At 38.5% G+C, this 25,240-nt stretch overlaps 1 protein-coding gene across 1 annotated transcript in view; it reads right to left on the bottom strand.

Moving 5' to 3' along the window:
- Positions 1 to 23,658, bottom strand: part of LOC146004235 (uncharacterized) — a 32,941-nt gene extending 9,283 nt beyond the window's left edge. Inside the window, exon 1 of the mRNA XM_083142916.1 lies at positions 23,211 to 23,658. Coding sequence (XP_082999042.1) covers positions 23,211 to 23,531 — 321 coding nt within the window. The 5' untranslated portion in view covers positions 23,532 to 23,658. The remainder of the gene's footprint in view (positions 1 to 23,210) is intronic.
- Between the last annotated feature and the right edge of the window lie 1,582 nt (positions 23,659 to 25,240).

Here is a 25,240-nt window from a genome sequence, read left to right as displayed (position 1 = left end):
CTGCTGAGAGTCGCCTTTCCCAGATGAGTAGAATGGTGGCCTTAACCCTTTCAGGCAATTAATACATCTTAATGTCCAATAGAGTTTGTCCTCACTCACTGACACGCCAAGCACAGCTCAAACCCATGAGCCTCGAAACATAAAATTTTAGAGGTGTGGACCTCCCCGATGGCGTTGTGGTAAATTCGTCGCCTTGTAATCTGGGGTTCCCGGGATCGATACCCGGTGGGGGCTCATAGTTCGGATCCCACTATAAACTGAAGATCCAGTCCCGATTAGCCTATCTGTACATAAAGTGGAATTAAAAGAACAAATCGATCAATCAAGTTTATGGGGTGTCTCTCTCGCTCTCGCATGACGTAAGCACGCATGAAGAGGTGATTTTCCGAAATTCATTTCCTACGGGGGGGGGGGGGGCGTTAATTAAACTTTTTTTTGTACGTTTACAGGCCAAAGCTCTGGACCAAGAAACCTGAAACTTTAGGATGTCTTCCTCTTATGACGCAAGCACTTAGTAAGTAGCGACTTTCCAAAGTTCAATTTCTAAAGGAGGCTAATGTTAAACCTTTTTGAAAATTCATATGTTTACAGCCTAACACCTGGACCTAGAAATACGAAAATACAATAAAACCTCGTTAATCCGGATTAATGGAAAGGGGGGATAAGTTGACCGGTTTAACGGAAGTCCGGATAAACTTAAATAACCTAAAAGAACAGTAGAAAGTGCAATAAAACTCCGTTTATAGCAACAAAACACATTTATTATGGTGTATTTAAAGGGCATAGGCCTAAATACACTATACAGTACAGTAAAATGTAAAGCAATTTCATCAGTGGTTGACTGCCTTTTCTTTGGGAAGTTCTCCCATGAACGTTGGATGTACTGTACGTATTCTTACCCGTTACGGAGCAATATGACGAATGTGATTGTTGACTTCTAGCCACATTTAAAATCTTGCAGTCTGCTTTTTTTTTCCTGTCTGGATTAAGCAAAGTCCGGCTTATCGGAGTCCGGATTATTATGAACAAAAGTCGTCAACAGATGGCACTGTATGTATTACAAATCTCGATTCGTTATTTTGCGTTCTACATAAACGGATTAATGAACACGCATAACATACACATATAAATATAATACAACGCGGGAGGATCGCTTGTTGTGTTTAATTGTAATACTTTGTTAACAGATTTTATACTTCTTATTCGAGGAAACTCCCTGTAAGCCAAGGGAAAATTTTAAATACAATAATCTGAATTAATGAAACCATCCAGTTGTGAACAAGTACCGTACTTCTTGAATTGTACTTTTCAAGCTAACAAATGTTCCTTTTGGTTCCTTAGACGTACGCATATTTTTAATGTTGCAATTAATATTCTTGGGACATCCAATAAAATTGAATAATGATAAATGAACGTTTCTGAGCTGTTTCTCTTATATTTTTCTTATATTACGTCGGTGTTTAGCCTCTCTATGCTAAATGCCACAATAAGGATGAACAATGATTAGATGAAATTGATGAAGGGGCGCTCACAAAGAACACTCACGCCCCGCCTAAGACTTGAAGCTGGAACCTGGAGCGACCGTAAGTCAAGCACTTACATATTCAGAGGTTGCAGATGTTTCTTTTATTTATTTCCATGTCAAAGTGCCCTAAATCTTAATTTTTTAAATTAAATGCAATGCTGTAACTTGAGTCAACAATCTAGACTTGTCTTTGGATAAGAATTCAAGTATTATACATAATTAAGTTAGAAGCTAGAAGATATTTTACATATTGTTCGTTTATTTTAACTTTTGATTTGTATTGTGTCCCACCCGTGACACCAAAAAGAAATGTAATTTTTCCTTTGACTGTTATATTTCCCCTTCAACTTCACTAGAATATTCAAAGGTAAACTTCCTTCTCCCATTGTCTTACCCTCGAAATACCAAGCAAAACAACACCCACGCAAAACCAATGGGGTGCATTTGATTTGTTTCTTGTTTCGCGCTTAAAAATGAGGGTTTTTCAAATAACATACATAGAGTATTTTTATAATATATTTCCTAAGTTACAAGTATAAATAATATGTAATAATATGTAATAAACACAGTAATTTATATTCATGTTCTATACGTAGCTTTCATGATTTTGAATGATTAATGATTTTGAATGATGATGCAAGAAAAGACGTCATCCAAGAATAAATTCAAATGTAGTTGACAAACAACTTTTCTAATGCCCAAAACACTGCATTTACTTTCATTATTGGAATACCAATGGGGTACATTTTGGACCCCAGACACAAGAAATATTTTTCTTTCATAGCAAATTTTTCGAGAAAGGTCATCTTTTACAGCTTGTCATTTACATTAAACCAAAAAATTCAGCTACAAAAAAATTCCAGTTTCGGAACTAAAAACCAGATAAAATGCAGCTACAAATTTATGCGTGGGTTCCAAAATGTACCCCCTTTGGTATTCCGAGTGTCATAATTTATTTTTCATATTTTGAAAAATTCCCGGAAATTAAAATAAAGTTCTTGTTAAGTAAAGAGGCAGTGTTTTATCTGTCCCACCCGTGACACAAAATTGTTCACTAATAGTTATAAATCTTGCAAAGTAGTATGTAAAGTTGATGGTGTAGTTGTGTTTAATTAACAGTGCTTAGTTTCATAATGCATTGCACAGAAACGGTAAGAAACATGTTTTTTAACTATCGGTAGAATGGTTATTTTAATGCCAAAAATGTAGTCTGGATGTCCCACCCGTGACAATGGTAATTATTGATATGAGCGATTTCGTTCTCTCTTTCTTTGAAGTAAAACAAAATATTTTCCCAGGAGAATTGAACGAACTCCTTAAACGCAGCCTTCCCTACGCCCCTACCAGAGCGAAAGGGTGTACACTTGTTTATTGCCATACAGTATTATTTTCTGCGAACAAGAGAGTAAGTTCAAAGGGAAGAATTAACGTTATCATTGGCCTTGTCAATTTACAATAGAGACACAGCAATACTTTCGCAAGTCATTGTTCTATTTCGGCTTTGCCAATATGTCCTTGGGACATCCAATAAAATTTACTAATGATAATGACCTCTGACTAAAAAAATTATATTTGCATTGAGTAACTGAACTGCAAAATGCGATTTTCTGCTGTTTCCATTTCATGAAATGTGATCAGTCAAGTGTATGGAGCTCATCCTTCTGGACTGATTCCTCAAAGCCTTCATGCAATTACGGTGCGTACGTTTAACATTCGGATTACTGATATTTGTTAACTTCTAGAATTACTAACAGCGGACATCTTCACCGTAATGTTTCGTTGGACTTATTAAGTAAGGGAAAATATATTTATATTTCCATCTGTATTATGTACGATTTTATAGTTTTCTGCTATAAAGTTTTAATTTCATTTTTATAGAAGGTAAGTGTCGTGTTTGAACGCAGAGGCTAATTTATGCACACACGTAGGTACTTCAAAATGTAATGATTATCACGAGAATTTATAAAAAACAACGATTTGATACTAAACTTACAAAACCATTTCTAAGATGGCTGAAACTTACAATTTCGTAATCAACTACTTTACAAACAATTGAAGGTTGACTCAGATATTATGCACACGTAACATTCCCCCTCTTCCTTATTTGATTTAGTTATATTTCAGTCTATCAGGTGGTTTTCTCAGTCGAGAGGACCTCCTATACTGCTGCGGCTGCGGCTGCTGTTGCTGTTGATGTAGACTGCAGGAATAATCTGAATTCAACGTAGATGGCTGGTTACCTGGCGTTGAAACTTCAGCTCCCACAGTATCACTGTGATTGTTTAAATTTCTTCCAAACAATCAATAAGTCTTCATCGTAGCAAATTCATCCGCCGTCTTGACCTGTATCTGGCATATGTACTCGTTCATCATTATCCTCTTCCTTATTCTGACTTCCAATATGATATGTATATTTCTTGTCTTGTATCCACTTCAACAGATCTTCATGCACGACCCGGTTTCTACCTTCAACATTCACCAGCCATGTAACTTTGCTTTTCCGTGCTATAATTTGTCGTAACTTTGGTTCAACGTTTCTTATGCTTTATCCTTTCCGCAATTTTGATTTATTATTTCTTCCATTTTGGTATCAAATGTATTCCTGGGAATGTAGGAAAAGATAATTTGCTGTGGTGTTTTGACACCTGATGCCACCAATACTCTCTGTAACAATTCCTCAACGTTGAAATGTAAATTTTTATTCAATTGCTTCCGTTCAGCACAGTCTAGCTTTGTTTTCACAGTCTGAACGAAGCGCTCGACCTGACCATAACTTTCAGGGTGGTACGCAAGACAATGATACAGATTGATGTGACGTTCATCACAGAATGTTTTAAATTCCGTAGACGAGAATTAAATATACTTTGGTAGTCCAAAAATAGCAAGATGTGTGCTCTTTAATTCTTTAAATGAAGTAGATGAAACTCTATTGCAATCTATCGATTTGCTACAGGCATCCACTATTATAAGTGATGTTTCTGTACACTATAAAATCGATATGCATCCTTTCCCACGGGATGTCTGCATTCAGTCCATGCACTATACTTCTTAGCGCTTGTATTTGGCTTGACAGCTGCACAAACTTCACATTTATTTACATACTCTTCAATAACCTTATCCATTCCTGGCCACCAATATCTCTCTCGGAGCATTACTTTCATTTTTACAATACCGCAATGATCTTCATGGGCTCTCTGAATAATGTAATTTCGCACTCCTTTGGAAACAACCAGTCTCCGACCCAAAAACAGCAACTCATCCGTAATGCTTAATTCTGAATCTTCTCTTTACATTTTCTAAGCTTCAACCTTTGCACTATATACTTGTAGTTATTTAATGGACTATAATAAGATTTTAATCTTTGGCCAATATCCTGATAGGATTTTTCATGAGGCAATGTTACTTTAGGGGGAAATGGGCACGTGGGGAATATGGGCACAATTAAGGTTATTCCGTCACAGCGTATGCTGTGTGCGGTGAAAAATGTCAATTGTAGGTCGACAACATTGGTGGAGTTTTGATTGTCACGTGCAACTGGGTTCCCATCTGAACTGGCGGAAATAAACGTTCTGGACCTGTTTAAAGGGAAGTACTTCTCGAAATTGTACTAAAAAATACAGCTGATATTATTTTTTACTACTAGGAGTTAAGATCTGAGCAGAATATTACTTGAGATAATGATATGTATCGTAGATGTACTTGTAGTAACACTTACTTACTTATTCCGATCCTCTTCTACCGATTGGTGTCGAGGTTTTGTAGAGAGCTCGCCATCTGTCACGATCTTCTGCCAACTTCCTTCCTTCACTCCACGTGATGTTCCTCCTGCTCAGGATATCCTTCATTCCCTCATTCCATGTCCTACGTGGTCTTCCTTTCGGTCTCTTTGCATCCAATCCTCCCATTCTTGCTTCCCATACCTGTTTAGGTATTCGATGTTCAGGCATTCTGCTGAGGTGTCCAAACCATCTGAGTTGTGCTTGCTCAACATCCTGATATATTGGTTGTGTGTTTAATGTTATTCTGATTGTTTGATTTCTGATTTTGTCCCTTCTGGTCTTTCCCACTGTTCTCCTCAAATATTTCATTTCTACTGTTTGTAAGTTTTGTTTTTGTTTTTCATTAATTATCCAGGATTCACTTCCATATATCAATGTTGGTACATAAGTTGATTTGTACACAATCATTTTTGTTTTTTGGCTTATTTCCTTTTTCCCTAAAAATCCTTTGTTTATGGCATAGTATAATCTGTTTGTATTCTTTATTCGAGTGTTTAATTCTTCATCTATTTTTCCATTACTATTGATTGTAACACCTAGATACTTAAAACTTTGTACTTGTTTTAGCTCTGAATCTTCAAGGCTTATTATGCAGGGTTTTTCTATTCTCCCTATCCTTAACACAGTTGTTTTATCTTTGTTTATTTTCATATATTTCTTTGACATATTACCATTTATTATTTCTAAATTTCTTTGTAGGTTTGCTTGTGAATTTGCAAACAATACAATATCATCTGCATATAAAAGTTCAGATACAGTTACAGTTTTCAGTTTCCAATTTCCTACTTTGAATTTTCTCACCTTTAGTTTTATTTCTTTCAGAACATCATCCATTAGAATGATAAACAAGTATGGGGATAAAATATCACCTTGTCTTACTCCTGTTGATGTTATGAATTCCTCTGATCTGTTATTGCCAGTTCTGACATAACATCTATTTGTTCTGTAGAAACTTTGTATTGCATCTACTAATTGTTTGTTTACATTGTTTTTCTTTAGGGTTTTCCATAGCTCTTGCCATGGCACCCTATCGAAAGCCTTTTCCAAATCTATAAAGCATAGGTATAATTCTCTATTGTATTCTATAACTTTCTCTATTATTTGCCTTATTGTAAATATGTGATCTTGGACACCTCTACCTGGTCTGAATCCACTTTGTGTCTCCTCTAATTTATCCTCTATTTCTTGTCTTAGTCTAGTTTCCAAAATTCTTGAATAGACTTTGCCAGGCACACTGAGTAGTGAAATACCTCTATGATTTCCGCATTCCCTGTTATCTCCTTTCTTATATATTGGTATTAGTATTGATATTTCCCAATCCATCACTATCTTCTTTTCCTTCCATGCCACATTTATTATTCTGAGCAACAGATCTTCTCCTTCCTTTCCCATATACTTGATCATTTCTGGTGCAATGCCATCATGACCAGCTGCCTTTCCTAGTTTCATTCTACTAATAGCTTTCTTTAACTCTTCCCGTGTGATTACTTCTTGTTCTACATCTAGTATATCTGGTTCTTCAGGTCTTCTCTCCTCCTCCTCCTCCTCTTCATTTGGTATGTTTCTTTCGTTTTCACTTAACAATTTTTGGAAGTAGTTTTTCCATCTTTTCATTATTTCTTCAGAATTTGTTAATAATTTCTTATTTTCATCGTATATAAATTTTAAAGGGCAATCTTTTTGTTTCCTCATGTTCTTCAAAACTTTGTAAAAAGGTTTTTGATTTTCCTTACGATTTTGCTCCATATTTCTTCCAAATTGCTCCCACATTTCTTTCTTTGCCTCTTGAACCACTTTCTTCACTTTATCCCTCTGCTTTCTATATTCTTCAAATGCCTCCAGAGTACCCACAGACAGGTATTTCTTCCATTTTTCTTTCTTATCTTTTACCTCTGCTTCTATTTGTGGATTCCACCAATTTGTTATCTTCTTCTTGCTTCCTACTCTAGATGTTCCACATACTTGTTCAGCTGCAGATATTATTGCCCCTTTCCATTTACTCCAGAGTTTTTCTAAGTCCTCTTCTCTTTCTTCTACATGCTCATTCGCTAGTTCTTCTTTCACTTTCTTTCTAAATTCTTCTTGAACCTTTTTCTCTTTCAACTTGTATACCTTTATCTTCTCTCTTATGTTGTAATTTATCGTTTTCTTCCTTCTATTCATCCTTGATGTCTTACTTTTAACCCCTATGGTCATATCTAATATGAGAAGTTTATGATCAGTGTTTACTTCTGGCCCTCTTTTAACTCTTGCATCTCTTATGAACTTTTTCATATCTCTCCGCACAATGATGTAATCTATTATAGATTTTTCATTTCTACTTGGTTCTTCTCCAGTATATTTGTGTATGTCTTTATGTATATGTATATACATAGTGTTGGTGATAATCAGATCAATTATTATGCAGAGTTCCAATAGTCTCTCTCCATTGTTATTTATAACTTCTTCTCCATACTTTCCTATTACTTTTCCCCATCGATCAGTTTTATTTCCCACTCTGGCATTCATATCTCCTAGGATAATAACTTCTTTATCTATGTCTTCAATAGTTCTTTGTAGTATTTCATAAAACTGATCTTTGTTGTTTGAAGTTTCATTCTCGTTAGGGGCATATACAATCACTAGAGTTAATTCTTTCTGCTCGAAAATGTCTACTGTCATTATTCTCTCATTTATAAATTTCCATTCCTTGACATTTTCCTTTCTATCTTTATGTATCATACATGCCACTCCTGATCTTGCTCTTTCTTGTTTTGGTACTCCACTGTAGAATAGAAGAAAGTTTTCATCAAGTTCTTCAATTCCATTACCTTTCTTCTTTGTTTCTGTAACTGCAAGGTATTTCACTTTTGTTTCCTTTATATCTCTTACTAATTCACATTCTTTCCCATTTAGACCCCTTACATTCCATGTTCCAACATTCACTGAGCCATATCCTCGCCAATTCGTCGTCGTCGTGATCTGTCCGGCTTGCTCTCTTGTTCTTCTTTTAATCATTGTAGGTTCAAATGTGCAGGGGATTGGCCTACACCATTTTAGCCCAGTGGAGGGGCTGCCTCCTTTCTGCCTCTGGGCTTGCAGTGAGCATAGCTTAGCTGTTCTTAGCTGTTCTGCTCTACGTTTTACGGGTAGAGTTAAAGTCTCTCACTCCAACCCCCAACCTGGGGGACCAGGATTTTCTTTCGGGGTTTACTCCCTTAGCCTTTGAAGTTCCCCTTTTCCACAAGGCAGTAGTTTCCCTCTTCTCCCAAGAGGGTGGGTTGCCTCTTCCGCCATCTCTACCGTTCCGAAGGTCTCCTTCTCCGCCACAGATGTCGTTGAGGTCTTCACCGTAACCCTGGCAAGGGGCCCTTACAAGGTGCTACCATCCGGAGCCAGATGGACCAAGGTTTTTTATAGAGGTATTACTCCTCTAGGTTCCTCCGCCTCCTCAGCCGATGAGATGACCATCCATCATCTTCCGCCTTCGGAGCCGTTGACCGTTAGGTTGCTTCTTAGTCTGGCTCTTTACCCGCTAGCCTGCCCGGCATGGGAGACCCTGCCAGTAGCTATGCTACCGCCGGTATAGCCTAGGGGATCATCAGAGCACGCAAGCCCCACCACCAACTACAAGGTCCTGCAACCACTAGGTGGGGCTTGTAGTAACAACAAAGCTAGAACAGTGGATCACGTACGTACTATGAATTGCATCATTGTGTTGTGGTTCGTCTAACACAGTAGTACCAACTTACATAAAAGGTTTCAATTCGGGGGAAATTGAGCACAGCAATTCGGTGTAATATGGGCACTTTAGAAGATAAGCTTCTAAGCCATATAACCTTTTTGAAATCTCAGAAATTGACAAAAAAGAAGTGTATTACCCTTCACGATCCATAACAAATTCACATCGTACTCCATTAACGGATGCAAGTAAAGAGGACAGTCAGTGCCCTATACGCAAACGTTGTTGGTATCGTGATGAGGAGTGGATTTGTTGTCACCTTTGTTCCTTGCGCTATCATAATAATTATGTTGGTACACAGGAAGAATTACATTTCATCTGCCCTAATAAGGAAGATTAGGAAATTTGATGACTGCAGGACATTTTTATGATATGAATTCATTCAGTGCTATCCCATAGGCGTGCGCAGACCCTCTGATTAGGGGGCAAAGCTTTGATGAAAGTTCAGTCGGGAAAGAAAAACCTCATTTTATCTCACTTTTTTTAGTTTCATTGCATTGATGGGTATTTATATAATGCAGCAACAAAGAAGCACCATACGGAATAAATAAATTGTCTCTGAAAATTTTTAGACAAAAATTTTGGCAAATTGAAAGTAATATTGACTTAATATGGCACAAGAAACTTCATGGGCCCCCATGGCATTCTTTTACAACCTTTTTTTTTTTATCATTTCGGCTCCCTGGGCCAACTCCCGCCGCCTCCTAGCTACGGCTCTAACTTGACAAGACTGTAAGAAAAGCATATATAGTGCGAGCGAAGCGAGCAAGAAAATTTTACGAAATGTATTTTTATTTGTATAAAACTTGATATCGAGGGGGTGCAATTGCCATTATGTGACCCCTGCAGGTGCTCTTGTCCGTCTGGAAGAAATAATGCAAGATAGACGTGAAAACAAATTCCATCTTGAGTATATTTTTGTCCTGCTACTCTTAGATTCTACTAGTCTTGCTTTCTTTTACCCCAATGTTTGCCCCCCTTGCCACCCTATAATTGATTTTCGTCCAAGTTTGAGGAGGGGGCAATATGAGTATACTATCGTTTAATAACGGCGATAAAATTCCTCTACACTAAATTTCTAGGTAAAAGTTTAATAATGTAGGGACATAGACTTCTGGAAGGGGGGCAAGGATGGCCACACCTCCCCTTAGAAATCGAATGTCAACTTAAAAGTATATATTTCACACGTATAATTTGAATTCAGTCATAGTAATTTACATTAACGCGATAATTTCAAATTCAAGTTGCCTTTTTTAGGGTGCAACACTATTATCGGCGTAATATGCCCCATGGAAAAATACTTTGCTTATCCCTCCGTGGAAAAAAAAACTGCGAACGTCTATGATTAGGGGGGAAAGTGCCCCCCCCCCCCGTACGCACGCCTATGTGCTATCCTGTGACTAATTGTTACGTGTGTATCCATCAAACATAACTGCCCATGAGTGGGGGTAATATGGGTTTTGCAGGCTTTTGTTTGTGTGCATTTTTTTTGCTCCTTTACAGAAAGAGATTTTTACTCATGTGTACTACCAGATACAGTGCAAAGACTGATCTTCATTTTGCAATATGAAACTTATTTTTATTTCAATAAATCTCTTAATTACTAGGAATTTTGCCTTAAAGGTGTTCATAATCCCCCACTTCGTATATATATATATATATTGTTTTGATTGATTAATTTGGTTTATTTTATTGCGCTTTTCTGCTACTTTTTTGTGCTAATTGCGAAGATAAGTATAAGTGATTATATTGATAAAGGGACACTCACAAAGAGCACCCATGCCCAGGACGTGATTCAAACCCGGGACCCCTGGCGTCGTAGCGCGCTGTACTAACCACTCCGCCACGGAGATCAGCTCATTTGTTCTGAGAAGATGCTTTAGGTACATCACTTTATTCTCAGCGGTTAGGGATTTACAGAAATTCTTCTCAACGTGTAAAATAATATCCCTTCCTTTAGAGAATCCAGAAACTTGTTCCAGAAATATCTAGAATATTGTAAAACACATGAATTTGCCATCTCTTAGATGTAGACTTTACACGATATATTGGAGGTCCATCTTATCTGAAATACCAACTGCATCTACTTAATGCAAAATTTCATTGTTTTTGAAAAAAAAATCTCCACTTGTTTCACATCAAGAGTCGAATAGAGAAAGCCCATGAGCATAGCTATGGGTTTTCTATGTCTTCATCCGATAAATCGTTGATGGAATTTTTCCATTTTTCGGAAGGCGTTATGAATGAAGGATGTGACAGCTACATTTACTCAAGCCTATGATAGGCATTAGCTTTAACTTGAAATTATGATTAACGCAAAAAAGAAATTAAGAGAATAAATTATTATAGTAGCGTTTCATTTGATTTTGAAGTACATCATGTAGAAAACCTTAGCAAAACTTTAATAAGCAATGCCAACCCCCCCCCCAAACCAATTTTTGAAATTACTTTCTAAGTTTTATGTCTACATCTATACTACATTTTATAAAATGTCACTAAAGATGAAATGCCCTATAAATTCTTTAAGGAGATAATAAGTAATAATATATCGCAACGATTAAATCGACCACTTCCGTAACTCTAATGTTGGAGTTCGGCTATTGACACATTCTTGCCTTGCAAGTTGTACAGTCACGGACACTTCTGGATTGTAACAATCTCACTGACTTTGAATGGGTTCATTACAACCCACAAGTGTACGTGACTGTATACTGAGAGAAATAAATGCATCATATCGATTGAGGCACCAGAATGCATCGATTGATGCACTAAAATGTGTTTAGCAGATTCTTCAAAGAATCAGATTCACATTTGATGCATTTTGGTGCATTTTTGTATGTCGTGAAAGAAACACCAAAGTGCATCATTTGATTCAAGTGAGGATTTATTTCAGTCGAGATGCACTTTAATGCATCAGCTGATGCGTTTTGATGCACCTTGATGCGTTTTGATGCATCAGAATGCATATTTTTTTGATGATACACTTAAACGTTTCGTCTGAGCTACATAAAGTCATTAGCTCAGACCAAAGGTTTAAGTGCATCATCCAAAAAGAAGCAGGAAGGCATCAAGAAACACCCATGATGATGCATTTAGTTTTCTGTGTGTATATATAAATTATCTCGAGAAGAGTTTCGAGCAAATGTGCTTGAAATGAAGGGATTGTAGCCAGGGAATCTCCTCCTTATTAGCTCCCTTTAACAAGCTCTACATTGTTTTTATAATTCGTTCGCAGCCAGAGCAGAAGGACATAAGAGTGACCTTTTTGGGTGGAAACAGACACCAACGCCCCTTTCCCGTAGTACACCATTCTAACCGTATTCCAGTTGCTGGTTAACGAGGCTCTGGCCTAGTACCAGGAGATGCTGTGGGGGTAAAGTGTGGTCGTGCCTCTCGCTCATGTGCTGAGCCTCGACTTTTACCATAGTTATGGGTATTTTAGATAAGATGCCATGAAGCCACGTAAGTAGATGTGGAGATAGGACCTCGCGCCTCGACGACCTCGGCTATTATATTTTAGGTGATGTGATCAGCACCACACTTCCGCCATCTTTACCCCAATGATGCTCTCAGGTACCCAGTTATTGGAGGCTGGTTGAACCAGCCACCCCGGTAATCGAATCCAGATCTCCCGCGTGGCATTCAGATGGCCTAACGACTGGGGCACCGTGGCTCCTACGGACAGTTTAAACCTTAGATAAATATCTCGGTGTTAGCTTAGTTTTCCCCACTGGTAAAAGATCTCCGTCAAATCCAGACACACTTTCTATTAAATCACGGGTTGGATATGGATTCTTGCCTATTTACCAAATTTTCCCCTTTTCATTAAAAATACGCTTTAATATTTAACATTGATTTTATATTGTTTCAAGTCTGATAATGAATTTTTGCAGTACATTACATAATCTTGTCTGAAAATTCATTTTTGTCATATTTTGCTTACTCCCGCTTTTTGTGTTATTTTCGCTCTTTCACTCTCTTGTCTAGTGACAGCACCTTCGTCAATTTCATCTAATTTCATCTTCATCTTTGCGATTAGACAAAGGTAATAAAACCTAAACAAAAATAAGAAAAGAATATAATATAATGCAAAAGCTTCAAGTCAATAAGTGTGCAACTATACTTAACAAGTTTATGTCCATTCCCTATTTTGGTGCTTCATTACATAGTGCCTATTTGCTAGACTATTTTACAACTTTTCTGTACCTTACTGAAGCTTGTCATAATTACAGGATGGGTGCAAACAGCCTAAACTACTCTGGCATGCAACTTCAACTAGCTACTATTGGACTGTATATGTGAAATGGTTGTTGCATCTAGAGCAACCTACGAACAAAGGACAGCAGGACAAAACCATTAAGTCCCAGGTTAGAACCCTTGGTTTGTTTGTCTCAACATCATGTCATCAGTTCATCATTCATTCTTATCTTCACGATTCAATACAAGCGGTAAAAAAAATACTTAAATTAACCTAAATGCAGACATTGACGGCGAAAGGAAGGAAGTAATTTATTCAACTCAAGGGGAGCATTGGAATGAACGCTTCGGGCAATCCAATCCGTGGTCTAAAAACATTGAAACAGACAAAATGATGTAAGTAAACGTACAGGAAGAGAGTGTGTTACTACAAACAGACGAAGGTTGAACGAAATTTGTTTTTCGAGCGCCGTCCTTGCAGGAGCAGGAGGCAATTCGATCTGACCTAGCGTAGACCACGAAGGTCCTCTCGTGCCAGAAGCGGCTCTGCAGCACTGCTCAACGACCTTCCGCTCTCCAGGAATATCTACGATTTGTTGGAAATTCTGCTTATATCAACTTAAACCTATGCGGTTTGTTGGAATGCTGTTGGATTAGTTCCAGGCACATGCGATTAGAGCAATGATGGAAATTATTTGAAGGACGCCGAAGAATAGATATAAAATCAGTATATTTCTTAAGATTTTTTCAGAACATAGACCAAATATCCGTACTCCATAGTTCATTTACTTCATCCATCAACTTCTGTTGAAACTTTAGTTTTAGTTTCAACGCTCGGTGGCAGCGTCGTCGCCTTGTAGTCAAGGGGTCCCGACTTCGATACCCGGTGGAGGCACATAGTGGTTCGGATATCACTTTAAATTGTAGGTCCAGCCCCGATTAGCCTTGCTGTGCACAAAGTGGACTTAAAACACCAATCAATTAATCAATCAATCAAATGTATTGCTATGTTAATCAGTACTGCAATGTAATACTGCATAAGCCAGCCGTTGTGTATCAGTGTGTAAGGCTTGACTGAAGCATAGGTTGCTTAGGTTCCCGAAGTCAGGATTTTTCCCGTCAACGTCTCGCGCAATAATTGTGACGCCCACCGAGATCTTCCAAAGTCAAACATCTCCAAATATGACCGAGGTGGAGAATGTGCCTTACGGCAGGGTGAAATGACAGGAGGATTGTACGCTCTAGAAAAATATGCAATTGAGTTGCAACCAAAGTGGTAGCAACAGGGTGTTGATATGGAATTGGCGTTGTTCAGCACCATCTTTTGTGTCTTGTGACACCAATTGATGTCAAATCACACAAAGTACAAAGGCCTTTAACACTTTATTATGTGTTGTGTTACACCACTTTCGGAGGCAACTCAATTGCATGTATTTTAGAGTGTATCTTTACATTAGCAATAATAAATCCTTTAAACGTAATGAGGCTCTAGATTTAAGTTCCTTCTAGACTATGGGAGTTACTTTGTCTGTATTTAAAGATTTATCGTTGTGGTTGACTTGAAGTGGTAGAAAAACTACGTTTAATTTCCAAAATGCAATGGGATAACATTATGAAGCGGACTTCCTTAACGAATTGAATACGCACTTCGTAGTCAGTTTTTCTAGGTTCAAATTCAGGGTAAAGCACCTATTGCTTTGCTTCTGTCATTTATCCTCATTATTGGTAAAACCGACAGAAGGTTGAAAAGTGATGTAATATAAAGAGTACAAAGCTTAATATTAAAAGTACAAAGATGCTTGATGGTACTCGTATTACTTCTTAATTGTATTTTATGGTAAATTTCTGGTAAATCACAGCGATGAGATAGATGATCATCACATCCATGTCTTGCTTCGGATGGATATTATGACAAATAAGCTACCAGATAGGAGTGATCCCTCTTTCCACAGTCCTAATGCTATTATTATGTTATCATTGTAATTAAAATTTGCTACTACATACATGTACATGTGTGTGTTTGTGTGGGTGTGTATGCATGTATGTATTGATTGATTCAATTAGGTTATTTAGCGTTGCTTTCTGTCACTTTGGCTAATTGCGACGATGACAGTAAGCGATGATGAAATTAAGGAAGGAATACTCACAAATAACATCCATGCCCAGGCAAGAATTTGAACCCGGGCCCCTGGCGTGTGGCGTCGTATCGCGACATTCTAACTACTCCGCCACGGAAGTTGGTGTATGTATTTTTTCATGTATACCCCCCCCCCCCTGTAACGAGTGCACTCACGGTCCCCGAAATGACGTGTCAATCATACCCCGGCACGGGGCCAAACGTCGTTATGTGTACGGGAAACCGGTCGTGACTCACGGTCCAGTTATCAAGTTCGGTACTGAGACGGTCGTTTATTGTCATACTATTGCGAGGCGGAGATTAATACCTTGAAAAGTTACACTGTTTTGTTTACCTTTGATATGTAGATTCGAACAATCATAAAACACTAATAGCATAATATCTGGTACCTGAAAAACGTCAAATAACAACACTGACGAACGGTAAAAAAGTGAATATATATTGTAACAACAAAAAAATATTGCAATCAACAACTGTTTACAAAGCCTCCTCACTCTCACAACATTCACTCTATCTCTCTTTCACACACATGAGGTATTTTTACATGTGAAGTATGGATACAAATCATGGATCTCATTAACATATCATTCCTTTTAATTTTTAAACCTTTATGTGAACTTAGGGCATTTGTCTGCCAGCTCCTGTGCTCTTTTAAATTAACTTAAGTGCCAGCCCTCGGAAAGCGGTTAACTAAGACAACTGGGTCGGCGTGGTTAAATCTTTCGTTCGAATGAACGTATGCATCCAGTCGTAAGGACGACATTATACAAGTTTCTCGGACGGGGGTATTACACATAAGCCTCTCTCGTCCAATGAGAACAACTACACAATTACATAGTGATGCAAAAACTTAATTGGCTCCAGCTGCCGGAAATACACAAATCAATCGTCGGCGCGAGCAAAAATTACATCAAAAACCACTATGCAACAAATAATACTATTTCACGCACACGACCTTGCAATAAAAACAACTACGCTTTCCACAATTAAAAAGGACTCATCAGTCAACTATTGACAAGTTAAATGGCGCGACGGGGCGGTCGGTTACACAAGAAATGGAGCACACTTTGACAATTTATACTAAATATTAAAGAAATGAAATGGAGCTTCTAGCCCTGAATGCAGACAATTAAATTAGCACATCTGAACATGAAATAGCTCTTTTTTATAACAATACCAAAAATTATCAGACGCGGGGGTTAGGTTTAGGTTTTTCCTGAGTAACTTTGCGAATAAGTGAGACTTCGGCGTTAACTGTACGGTGTTGATACTGACGACGCACGTTTACATGGACATGAGACCCTCTGAAGTATACTGTACCAGACTCTGCTACATGGCGTGGTCATTCATCTCTCCTGGACGCGGGACTTGCACACGGTTCCTTTGTGGCGAAATTGTCCTCCGAGGTCGATCGCGACGAGGAATAATTGCGACGACATGGTGTACTTGCACCTCCTCAGTACTTCGGGCGTTCCTCTTGTCACTAGCGTCGGGTGTACGTTGTCACGCGCCGGTTCGGAATATCCCTAGTGTCGGGCATCAATTGGACGTCGATCTGCAATCATCTCTCTCTGGAAACGTCCTTCGGGCTTTGGTTGGGACGTCGATCTGAAAGCGTCCTTCGGGCTTTGGGCAGTGTTTGGTTTCGGCGTCGTCTGACTGGCTTCGGCGTCGTTGCAGGTGTCAGGGAAGCGACGGCCTCCCTTCTCTATCTTCTTTAGCCCTCCATCCTTATGTAGTCCACGCTTGGCAAAAACAAATCACCGCGTAATCTTCGCCAAAATAAGGCGCACACTGGTAACTCTCTATCTGCAAGTCGCTCACAGTACGTAAGGAAACGAAGTCCACGGACGCAAAACAATGATCACGCGAGAGTGTAGCGCGGAAATGCTCTCTCTATGAAATCCGGGTAAAAACTGTGTCTGGAATCATAGTACTGCCTATATATATAAGAGATTCGAATTCTTCCGTTGAAAAGGACGCTCTAGTGGCTTGGCTTCTGTTTCAGAGGGATGGAAATGACCTCTCTCCATTGTCTTGAAACGCGGTCAAGTGCGCGTCGTCGATCCTTGCAGGCTTGGGCTCCAGCTGATTTTCCTGGTCATCCGTGAACATGGGATCGACCGCCCACTGCGTCTTGGAGCCCGGTCTCGACGAAAACAATCTTTCCTTATCTCCGTGTTGGTGCAAATATGTCATGTTCTGAGCGGCGGCTGTCACTCAAGAAAAACCCTTCTCCCAACTCCCGACGTCTGGCTCGGATACAAGTTTATCCACAAAATAAGATCAAACCTCACACTTTCATGTTTGTGCATAAAATGAATCAATAAACAAAAAATAATTTATATCGAACTGCGTTTCACATGTCACTAGATACCGTGACACCCCAACACACACACATATGCAGCTACCTATATATTATCTATACCATATTGAGTTTTAATCTTCAGAAACAAGTTTTTGATGATTTTTTATGTTTAACTAGTTAGTGATCAAGTCTTATTATGGCTATAAAGGTGATTGGGTGACCGAGCTTCATGAGTAATCGACTCGGAAGATTTTGTTTTGATTCTAGCTTGGGCATAAATATATCTTTGTTAAACAACTGAATCAATTTAATCTAATCACCATTCATCCTAATTTTCACGATTAGCCTCAAAGTCAGAAAGAAAATGGAAATTATTATAGTGACAATTGAACGGCTCGGGAGTTAAACTTGATAACCCACAGTCTGTTCAAAATTGAGTTAACATTGGATTCAGTTGCTGTACAATAGTGAATGAAGTAATGTACTTAAATCAGATTGACTCATCTGTTATACCATCTTAAATTTGTAACCAGAGCAAAAATCTTTTCATTGTGTGAGTAACTTTTAATGCATATATTCACAAACTTTTACTATTCGTAAGATATCCCAAAATATTTTGATGACATAACAAGAGACCGGTTTTGCATCTCACTTTCCCAAACCAAAGTAACAAATTCCAAAGGTCCACATTGATGTTACTATACAGATAAGATATTTCCATTCACTAAAAGAAGAATAAGGTTTCCTTCTATCTCTTCCGTGTAGTAACGATTCCTAATTAAAGTGAAGATACGTGTTGTTCATTTGTTAAACATTTTACCGCAAAAAGATTTACAGATATCTTGAAGTGATAGGTACGACCGCTATATAAATGGAGTAGAATTGTGAGATGCAATTAGGTCCATATGCGTTGCTAGATATTTCTGTCGCTAGACATTTCCTTGATGTAACTAGATTATTGGAAATAATAATTGTTATTATTATTGTAAAATAATAAAAATATACCCATTTTATTCTAAATTTACCACTATTATATCCTTGGGGTGACTGTTTAATCGATCCACTGGGCGAATGATTATCCTACAAAACTTCCTCTTTTAATTAATTTTGCAAATTCTGTACAGTTAATGTACTGAAATGCACAGTTATTCTATTTTGTTATTAACTCTTACAATTTTTGAACTTTATGGAATGTTTTAGTCCTGAAGTTTACGTTCTATGACCCTGAAAACGTAAATAATAACTTTACAAGATTCTGAAAACTCATTGAACCATATATTCTATGTATTAACTGGTAGATGATGAATTTGAAGTTTTGATCTGGTTCCTGAATTTTTCGGAAATGTTGTTCTAACCTTTGGTAATTCTTCTGAAATACTAATAAACTGTATTTCTTTTATAATAAGCTTTTTGCTTATTTTCTAATTTGAAATGAACGACACCCTCCGCTTCGATCCCTTCTCCCGATGCCCATGAATAGGCCATACTATGACGATTCTACAGCAAAGAGGATAACGAGTTAGAAATAACGTTTCGTCGTCGCCTTGTAATCAAAAGGTCTCGGGTTCGATGCCCTTAGGAGGCGCACAGTGATTCGGATCCCACTTTAAACTATAGGTCCAGTCTCGATTAGCCACAAACTCAAGCAACTAGAAATAACATTTCAGTATTTTCAGACACTACTTTATTTTGTCAAGCTGTATATTATTTGAGATATTTTTATTGTAACTGTAAACTATCATAATTTACAATTGAACCGTCCGGGAAAAACCAGGAAAGTATTTATATAAGAGCTAGTATTTATATGTTATTTCTGTTTGGAGTTTGTTTCTAAGCCAACTTTATGCACTGAAAGGCTAATCAGCACTGAACTTACGGTTTAAAGTGGGATCCGGACCACCATGTGCCTCCACCGGGTATCTAACCAGGGACCCGTTGATTACAAGGTGACAACGTTACCACTATGCCATCTGGGAGGCCCAGCTATTAAATCTTGTTTCATATTTTACTTCCCCGTATATATCTCCTATATCATCCTTGTTAACATTTATTGTTTTTCATACGTGACAGTTGAATGAAGGTACTATTGCATTACATGTAATTATCGATGTGTGCACTATGCGATCAACTGTCCTCCATATCTTCAAACTTGTTGATGTTCTGTGTGCATTCTGCTGCCTCATGCCGAACCTTGTGACGTGGTGTCTAGATGTTACGTAAAGGGTGAGGTTATCTACTGGATATTACTGGAGTTAGCAACAAAGAAATCACGTCGAGAATCACATTTTACAATAGCTTCAGGAGAAAAAGGTTTCCCCAAGTGTGTAACTTTTCGTCCATTAAAACCGGAGTTGGAAATTCCACCATTGAAGATAGTGTAGTACGCCATGCTGCTACTTCCGTGTCCTTGAATATAAATAAGTTTTTTCTTCCTTTCTTTATGCCTGATTGGGCAGTGGTAGCATCGTCGCCTTGTAACCAATGGGTCCCGAGATCTATACCCGGTGGAGGCACATACGTCGTGGTTCGGATTCCACTTTAGGTCCAGTCTCGATTAGCCTTACTGTGCATAAAGTGGACTTAAAACATCAACTCAAGCAATCATTTCTTTATGACAAGTGTTGGCAACCAAAATTTCAGAACACGTATTTTTTTTTGCTTGTTCAAAGCGCGTGGACGGGGGTGTCGCCACGGGGAGACAAAGGGGTGCTCTATCCAGCATGAAATTGTCTGACCTCACCCTACTGCCAACTCAAATAACTTATTTGAGAAATAGAGAGAGAAAGGTTGATTGATTGATTGAGTTGGTGTTTTAAGTCCACTTTATGCACAGTAAGGCTAATCGGGAGTGGACCTACAGTTTAAAGTGGTATCCGAACCACCATGTGCCTCCACCGGGTATCGAACCCGGGACCGCTTGATTACAAGGCAAGAGAGAGAGAGAGAAAAAGAAATGAGAGAAGATAAAATGGAAACAGAGAGAAAGAGAACAAGAGCGAGCACGAATTAGAAAGAAAAGAGGGAAGAGGAAAATGTAAGAAAAGAAGGAATGATATCATGATAATATAATTGAAGAGAAATCAAGAGGAATAGCTAACACGATGAATAAAAGAAAAGGGAAGAAGGGAGATACACGTGAGATAAATATATATAAAGAGAGAGAAAGAGAGAGATAATATTACAAACAGAAAGTTAAAGGAATGTGTAGAGGGGTAGATATTTGGAAGTGAGTACAGTACTCCCCCCAAAATCATTCCATTAAACTTGTCCCCCTTGTACCCTCTCAGATAATTTGACAAACGCAAGAGCTTGTCGTCAAAACAATCTCAAGGATAGTACATATCGAAATACATCAACTGCCAACCTCCGTGGTTGTTAGCACAGTGCACTACTACGCCAGTGATCCTGGGTTCAATTCCTGACCTAGACATGGGTGTTCTTTGTGAGTGTCCCTTCATCAATTTCATCATATCATCAGTCATTCACACCTTCGCGATTAGCCAAAAGTGGCAGAAAAGCGAAGTAAAATGAACAAAATCAATCAATCAAAAGTGCATTAACTGCTAATAATGCACTTTTTGAGCATCAAAATGCACAGAAAAATGCGTCAAAGATAACCTTTTAGCAGCTGCTGCTCCCTATAATGCACTAAAATGCATCAATTGAACGGACCAGTGACGACAATTTCAAAGAAACCAAAATTGAACGTTTAACTGTGCCAACTGATCAAAAATGCGCCAACATTGATTTGATGCATTTTGAATTCTGTGTGTAAACACGATTTTTTTCTTTGTATTATACTTTCAAGCAAAATAATTAAAAGCATTGTATACCATACCATATTCTGATATATAATCGTTAGTTGACTTGATCTCCGTTCTCTAAAACTCTTTAGACTTAGTAAGAAAGTTTAGGGAATGAGTGTAAAAATTATGAACACTTTAGTTTATGGAAGAGAGACTGCATATTGATGTACTTTGTATGGATGGTGGGGAAGGAGGAGGAAGGAGATATACATTTTTAAATAAATTTTCAGAAAATAAATGTTTCCATTGAAGAACATTATTCACACTATTCAAACTTTTCGGTACGTTTTCAAAGTTGCAATTTATAGAAGAGCTCTCAGAAAATAGATTTCACTTGGGAGCCAGTAAATCTGTATGGCTCTTTCTGAGCTCATTTTCCAGGAGGAGTGGGTGAAGCAGAGGAAAGGAGAAGATGAAAACATTGTATCAAACCGTTATAGTGTTCAAGTTACGTAAACGAAAATCTAAATAAATCACTACGTAATTCTTCTACTCAATTACGAAGAACTGTTGAAGAATAAGTGATTGTTTCTGTAATGTTATGTGCGATTCCTCCAAATAGTTGTTTCTCCGTGCTAGCGATTAGAAACAAAATCCAATATGAATTCTCTTTGAAGATTTCAAGACAATTGTTGCATCACAAGACACCAAGGACGGTATTTATGCATTCTAACTTCTTTAAAACAACAGTACACTTTCCAATTCGATAGCTCAATATGTATGTATGAATTTTGACTGTTACAATTGCAAGGAATGATGGGAATGATTGAGTAATTACGTATTTCTTTACTATTAAATCCATATAGGTATAAACTTTCTTATTTAATATCTATAAACAGAATTGACAATCTTCCCTCATCTACAGCTAAGATTATTGGAGCTTCAATAATTTATTTACATAACATATTTATGAGCAGGGCCCTCTCTATATAATTTTTGCTGGATTTGCCCAGTTTTTAATATTAAAATGAAGTCTCGTGACTTTAATAATACAAACTTTTGACGTTTTCTCTGTCTAATGGTTCCGTTAACTTTCGAATGAGCCCAGGAGAAGCTCTTCAGCTCCATCTGTTCCGAAATTGTTTACACAAACCTAGCTCTTATGTATCTTTATTTATTCAATTCGCAGTTTCATGTTTCTACAAATTTTACATAAAAATAACAGGAAAATATGAGAAAGCTTTCCTCCCGACACTCTCTCCCCTCTAAATCATAAGCCCTCCTGCACCTCTGCTGAGCACCACATGAAAACATACAAGTTTTCAATGAACATGTCCTGCCCACCCGTATAGCTTGCATAAGAAACTTTTTAGGCAAATAAACCCTTCTCGTATAGCTCCTACGCTCTGGCTTCTTACTATTAAAACTCGTAAATCACAGGGGCCTCCCCGATAGCGAAGTCGCAACTCTGTCACCTTGTAATCAAGCGGATCAGAGTATGATTCGGATCCCACTCTAAACTGTAGGTCCGGATCCGATGAATCTATCCGAGCACAAATCCATGTTGGAGGTACTGATTCAAACTGAGGAAGGATGTGTTAATTTTGGAATGGGTGTTCCAATGCTTTAGTTCTAAGTTACTAATATGTTGAAAGCAATGGGATTGGACCCAGTGATAAAACTGTAACTTTCAATGGCCTGTGTTCATTGGGTTGCGTTGACTCCCTTAGAATTGTACTACTTTCGGAATATATTTCTATGAAGAACTATCTAATATGAGACATTATAAAAACGTACCTCTCGACTGCATTGTGGATCCACCCCGGCGTTCCAAAGCAGCAGCTGAACCCTGTCCTCTCTCGCCCTCACTTTCGAAGCCACCTCATTGATCCTTTCGCCGAGCACATCCTCGCCGTTCACTTCCAGGACACAGTCACCCGTCTGCAGACCCGCTTGCTCTGCGGGAGACCCGGCATCCACTCCAGACACCCACGGGTAAGGATCCCATTTCGTCCTGCTCAGGTGGAACCCGCTGCATCCGTTCGGAGGCCTCTGAACCTCGCACAGACGGACAGTCGGGTGGTAATGCTCGTGGGATGTTTCTGTGGTGTTCACCATGGTTGCCAAAGAGATGACGAATCTTGTCACTTTTTTCCAAAAGGTGCCTTGTTGGTGTACCAATGGTTCACTGGTGCAGGTTAGCGTTCTATACAATCGTTCCGGTCACTGAGAGAGAAAAATATAATTTTCGTCCGATCACTCAAGACACTACTTCTTGAAGACTATCATTGTTGGTACCTCAATTTTGAGAACACTGTACAGAACTGCAGCACACTCACTTGCAGAACTCTCTGCAAGCAACCACTCAGGTTCTTCTCTTCCTGGATCTGCAAAACCGTTCCTTGTAGTATCTTCCCAGAGAATGAGGCCCGATTAAGCGAGGTTAAGCCTGAAGGTTACCGAGAGCGTGTTTGTGTGTCTCGGAGGCCACCAGCCGCTCACCTTCACCTCCTTTCAGCAAATTCCAGTCGCCCGGCCCACCTACGGGTCTTACATCACGTTGCCAGGGGCCATGCACCTTTTGTGTCTCATGTTTCCTTGACGGAGGCGTCGATTTAGCATCTGGAAGCGGCATGATCACGAGCATTGAACTGCGGTACGTGCATGTCGGAAGAACGGGAGGAGGGGCTTCTTTGCCTCCCTTTCTCCACGCCTAATTCCGTTTCCAGTTTTTAGCTGTCCCTGTGCAAGCAGTTATTATCGTTTCTTGTCCTGGTTTGTTTATTCGACGACTGATTGATTGGCAAGCTGCGAAAGCCGCGTGGTACACTGAGTAATTGCAGCTTACAGAAGAAGGCTTCGGGCTGGTGTCGGGCACTCTCAGGAGCTATTCATTAATGGCTCTTGCACGTCGAGTCTGATTCGAGCCAAAGATCTTGTAAATAGACACTAGATCATCGACGAGCTTGATGGTTCTTAATAACGGGCGTCACCAGAAATGTTTGTAGGGGGAGTCAACGCGTTGATATAAAATAAAATAGTAGAAATAATAATCCAATAAAAATAATAATTATTATTATCAAGCAATAATAATAATAAACTATTAAAATTACATCATATCTGCTTAGAATTCTTTCTAAAGCATCCACGTGAATTGTCATGTGGCCTGCTTTCGCTTTTGTCTAGATATCTGTGATGGAAAATAGGCTTACGTAGCCACGAAACTATTGCGAATATCTAAACAACTGCGAAAGTAAAGCACACGAAGATTCACGTGAATGCTGAGGAAGGAATTCTAAGCGGATGTAATTTTTCAGGGTTTGGAATATCACATCGGTTTTTCGAAAGATAGGAATTTTCGAACACGGCTTGGCTGGCGTCGGTCAAAGATCCAGCGAGGCTTTAATACAAACTATGACAACGTGACGTTTTGGTCATATTCTTGCATATTACACTCAATTCTTCGATCTAAAGCATATTTTTAATTTCACTATTCTGTTGGAAAGCTAACTGACGGGGCTTTACTTACGAGATGGATTTTACGGTATTGAATTTTTAGAAGACGAAAATAACTTATGACAATCATAATAGTGCAATAAAAATTGCAAAAAATACTCAAAACCAAGAACAGAAGATTAATGAATAATGCTACATACTTTTATAACTTACATAAATATTTATTGCGTATGTATGAATTGGAATTGTTGCGGTGATTTGTCTATTCTGAAGGGTATATGTTCTTCGTTTTATGTGAATTAGATAATGATCTGATGTAAATCAAGAGGTGTTTTATGATAGTGTAGGACAAGGTATGAGCCTTAATATCA

Source organism: Lepisma saccharinum, chromosome 1 (genome assembly GCF_977018435.1).
Source record: "Lepisma saccharinum chromosome 1, izLepSacc3.1, whole genome shotgun sequence".
Taxonomy (NCBI): domain Eukaryota; kingdom Metazoa; phylum Arthropoda; class Insecta; order Zygentoma; family Lepismatidae; genus Lepisma; species Lepisma saccharinum.
Note: the sequence above shows the minus strand (reverse complement) of the source record. Positions and strands in the feature narration are given on the sequence as shown.